Source organism: Glycine max, chromosome 20, assembly GCF_000004515.6.
Source record: "Glycine max cultivar Williams 82 chromosome 20, Glycine_max_v4.0, whole genome shotgun sequence".
NCBI classification, from domain to species: Eukaryota; Viridiplantae; Streptophyta; class Magnoliopsida; order Fabales; family Fabaceae; genus Glycine; species Glycine max.
In genome coordinates, this window is record NC_038256.2 from 44,878,673 (window position 1) to 44,883,768 (window position 5,096).

The following is a 5,096-nucleotide window of genomic DNA, read 5'->3' on the forward strand; positions in this document are numbered from 1 at the left end:
GGCATGGGTCCTGCACATATAAACACGCATAAATTAGTGGTAGTAGTTGTACCAAAAAAGCTTTTCATGTAAAAATCTTCACGGTAAGGTATTTACTGTGTAGTAAATGGCTTCTTGTTTGCGTGAAGGATTATATAATTTATAACCACGGGAATCATACATCTATATTCGTTAGTAATAGTAAAAAACATGTTCTACCGAGTGCAAAATCATTGTGAGGATTAAGGAATAAGGTAACAATTTTTAAATGATTGAAATTAGGAGTCTAGTACGTTGGACTTTTGTATGGTGCATAATTGCATATGAATAGAGGCAAGGGTTCACCTTGTACAGAAAAGATACATTCGACAATTAAAGATACAGGTGATTTGAGGCAGAAATGTCCACATTCTCTAAGATACAACCTACTACTGTCCAAAGCATTAAAATAAAAGCTAGTCCTTGGATAAAGTTAAAATCTCCCTAAAAGGCCACAACCATAAGCAGTTAGCACTACCTTACCATCTTATCAGCTAGTCACCACATAGGTAAATGGGGTGATGATAGATGAACTAACTTAAGACTAATCACGGAAATCAGAGACAGCTACTACAATTCCCCAGTTCTTGAACAATGGCATCCATGGATGGCCTCTCAAAAGGAGATTCATGGGAGCAAAGCAAAGCTATCTTTGCCAGTTTAGCTGCTTCATATTCAAAGTATCTTCCATGGAGATTTGGGTCCATAAATTCTTGGTACTTGGAAGACTCTGCAGCAAGCCTTATTGAGCTTGTGATCTCGTGCTTCCCTGAAAGGATTTGGAAAAGCAGCACCCCAAAAGCATAAACATCGCTTGTCTCGGCAAACCGGCCAGTGGTGGCATATTCAGGCGCCAAGTAACCCTTTGCTGCACTACCCTTGAGCGCGGAGAAGACAATATCATTAGTAAGAAGCTTGTACATGCCAGAATCTGCTAGTAATGGATTGTACCGCTGATCAATGAGTACTTTGTCAGCTGAGATGTTTTGGTGAACCAAAACGGGCTTGTTTGCTTTGTATGCATGTAAATATGCCATACCTGATCAAGAAAACAAGGTTTAGTATATAGACCTCAAATATTAAGCATATGAAAGTACTTTGAATTACATTATAGGAAGGTAATTTAATAAAGGGTAGAATAAATGGGTAACCTTTAGCAATCCCTTTCACAATAGAAACTCTAGTTGACCATTCAAGGACTTCTCCACCTCCTACCTTAACATCCAGGAAGCGTGAAAGGTTTCCATTAGGAACAAAATCATAAATCAGAAAGCATTCACCTCGTCCTCTTGAACAACAAAATCCTCTCAACCTCACTACATTATCATTCCTCAGTGAGGTCAACATGTGCAATCCCTTCATAAACTCAGCTTCATCTGACTTGCAACTTGTTTTGCTGATGCTCTTCACAGCAACAACGGATCCATCTCTTAAAACTCCTCTATATGTTGCACTAAAGCTACTCTTACCCAAAAGATTCAACTCAGAGAAATACTGAGTAGCTGACTCCACTTCCTCCAAGTTGAACCTCAAACTCTGGAATATATCTTGGTTATACCCATTGAAATTCCTACTATCAGCCAAAGGGTCCCATCCAGTAGAGTACTCAAGGCTGACCAAAGGAGATCCATTTTTCCTATATGCTCCAATGGCTTCATCAGTGTTTAGATGACTGTCACTGATATGAAAAGAATCTCCAAGCTTTTGTTTCCTTCGACGATATATTGCGAATGTCCAAACACCAATTGCACACAGTGCAATTATAACCACAAATATGCCAGCAGTAACTGATGTGGATTGACTGGATTTTGATGAATTAAGGCATTGAGTTCCCCTGCAAGGTAACTTCACATTAGCAGTTTCTGGGATATCTCTTGTGGCTGCTCCATAAGGTTCAGGTCTGCTAGGATTGACACGATCCGAAGCATTGCAAGCTTTCAGTGATGAAAACCCAACTCCACATAACCCCAAATTGTATTCATACAGAAATCCATCATCTAGTCTCTTAAGAGCTTCATTGAACCAAGAAAATGCAAATAAACACATTTCAGATAAGCAAACATATTACTGAAGAAATGGAAAGAACCAACAAGATTAAACAAACATGTGCAGTAACATCATTATTACCAGGAGGTACATTCCCAGAAAGGGTATTGTTGTGAACATCCAAAACCTTCAGTGAAAGAGCATCAGCTAGGCTAGTGGGAATGGAACCAAAGAGATTATTAGAACTCAAATCTAGCCTCACCAGCATACCCAAATCACCTAGACTAGCAGGGATGGCACCGGTTAAATTGTTTGACTGCAAAGCAACAACTCTCAGCTTTTCCAAAGCACCAAGCTGTGTAGGAATGCTTCCTGTCAACTGATTATAACAAAGCTGCAAAACTGCAAATCAAGTGACAAGGGAAAAGTAAGCACAATGCCAAGTTAAGTATAAATCACCAATAGGACACTATTACGAATCAAAGCTAAAGATATCAATAGGAAGAAGTCAAATACTGGGTAGCAACTTAGTTTTTGAACAAATACTAAATAAAGAGAATCAACAATCAACAGAACTAAAACTTATCTTTCTACCTTACTCTCAATGCTCACCATTTGAGGATTCAGAAGCCAACGTTCAACAATATTAAAAAAAAAACTGTCAGAAAGTGGGTTTGGGCTCTAACTCAATCCTACAAAACCCATTAGCCGATTTGTGAGCTGAAGATTGCTCCCCACTTATATAGTTTATCTCGGCTCTATCTAGGTGTCACCAAAAAACTATTTTGAAACATGTAAGAGAGCTCAATGCTCACCATTTGAGGGAATATAGCAATAGAAATGGCACAACTAATAAACAAAACCAAGCTCAAGCCTTCAGTGAAACCCATCACCAAACAGCATTTAAGTACCCAAAAAACAAAAAAAGAAACAAAATTTTAATACGTCAATTTTTTTATAAAAAAAACAAAGACAGAACCATAGAAGTTTCAATCTTGTCCAACAAATCACAACTACAAACCTTGCAAGTTCTCCATGCTGGCGATCTCACGAGGGATTTCCCCGGACAGATTATTCACATTCAAATACAAATCAACAAGCTCAGTCAAGTTTCCAATCTCTCTTGGTATCTCTCCATACAAAGAGTTATAATGCAAGTAGAGTCCAGTTAAGTGCTTGAGGCCAGCAATGGCTGGTGAAAGCTTCCCTAAGAGACCCTTTCCCTGCAGAGAAACATTTGCCACCTGACCCTTCTCATTGCATGCTATTCCTTCGAAAGATCCGTCACATGGATCACCATTGATACTCCAAGAGGGTAGATAAAGACTCTCTGGGTCCAAACTGGCCTTCATATCCATCAGTGCTCTTAACTCTCCATTCCCACACACCCATGTTGGGTTTGAGAGCAAAAACACAAGAGAAAACAAAAGTAGTAGTACTGAAAGCACCATTTTCAGTTCAAAAAAGGCTTAGGATTCGACAAGTTCTGGACTTTTGGTTTTTGAAAGAGAAGCTATGTAATGTAACGCTCTATGTTTCCGTGTAAAAAAAGAGAGAGTTGAAGAAGGAAATGGAAGAGGCACAGACAAGACAAGTGAAGTGGTGAAGAGGTGTACAGGACAAGTCATAAATCAAAGGCAGTAAAAAGTGGTGTGTTCGTGGAATGTTGGGACACTTGCAAAAACTCAAAACTCGCCATTTTCTCTTGTACCTCACTAATGCGTTATAAACTTAGAGATAGAACACTTTATTTCATATCATAACATAAGTTATTACTATTAAGTTAACACTTTAATCATGTTAAAATAATTTTTAAATGATTGGCATTATCGACATAATTATTGTTTCCTTGCGAATTGTAAGATGCATGTAAGATACACTGCCAAAATGGGATAGTGAATCTAGAAAGTGAAAAACAATAGGAAAATACATCATCAAGAAGAAAAAGGGGTACAGGTTTATTTCTTTCTTCTTTGTGGGGTTGTGGTCTTATGGTGTTTATGTGCTTTTTCCTTTTAGAAAAATTCATTTCCATGACTCTAATTGTTTTTACAGCTTTAAATTTCCAATATTCAGCAGATGGTATACTTAAAAAAAAACATTTATTCACAAATACTTATAACTAATTTTTATTCAGAACTCGCGGTATAACTAATTATTCATGCATACACATATGTTGCTTAATCATTCCTTGAGCCTTAGAATGCATTGCAACAATGTGTGTGTAATTGATTATCTGAACAACATATTTATATTCTTTATTAAATTGTTAATCAGTGTTTAGGAGGAAAAAAATTTGGATATAATATAAGCTAAACAATTAAGATATTTTTTTAAAATGAAAAAAAAATGTCGGATGCAATTTAAAAAAAAAATTTACTAAAAAAGACTTATATATTTTTAGCAATGTTATAATATCTCTGGTTGCTTTTATTATTTGAAACCTTAGTAATCAATAAACTTTGAGTGTGTTTAATTATAGATAAAAATGAGAAAAGGGAGAGAAATTTTAAGAGAATATGTGAATTTCACCCTCATTTCTTCTTATTTTAATTTAAATATTTCTTCTTAATTTATTTTTTATTTTGTTTATCTTCATACACAATCAAATTCACCATAAATGAAAATATAAGATAATATAACATTGATAAAAAACCACAAGACGACGAAAAATATAAGAATAATGTAAATCAATTTATAAATAATGTGTTCTGGAATTATTACATTTACCTGTTCAAATTTGAAATTTTCAACAGTTTTAGTTGTTTTTTTCAACTGAAAATGTGTCAATAATACTATAATAGGCAGGGAAATTGATTTGTCTGCTTTATAGGTCCCACCATTGGTGATATCAGCGCTACGTCTGCCACGTGGATAGTTAGGGAGCAGGTGAGGCACGCGCATAGCGCGTGGCTATGGCGAATGGAATGCTTTTCAAAATTCAAATTTCCTGTTATCCTGTCTACAGTAACTAAGCTGAAACATATCCTCTGGTTCTCCACTTCATTATCATTATTGCAAATAAAATAATCCTTTTTGTTAACAAAAAAACTTTATCCCTTGAATTTGAATTCAAACATTATATCAATAAT

The 5,096-nt window shown here is 35.9% G+C and overlaps 1 protein-coding gene across 1 annotated transcript; it reads right to left on the bottom strand.

The window, feature by feature from the left end:
- Nucleotides 1–319: 319 nt before the first annotated feature.
- LOC100816801 (probable leucine-rich repeat receptor-like protein kinase At5g63930) lies at nt 320–3,721 on the bottom strand. Its single transcript, XM_003556353.5, has 4 exons — nt 3,026–3,721; nt 2,146–2,406; nt 1,170–2,030; nt 320–1,057 (listed from the first exon to the last, which is right to left on the bottom strand). The coding sequence occupies exons 1-4, from the start codon at nt 3,453–3,455 to the stop codon at nt 576–578; spliced, it is 2,034 nt and encodes a 677-aa protein (XP_003556401.1). The 5' UTR covers nt 3,456–3,721; the 3' UTR covers nt 320–575.
- Between the last annotated feature and the right edge of the window lie 1,375 nt (nt 3,722–5,096).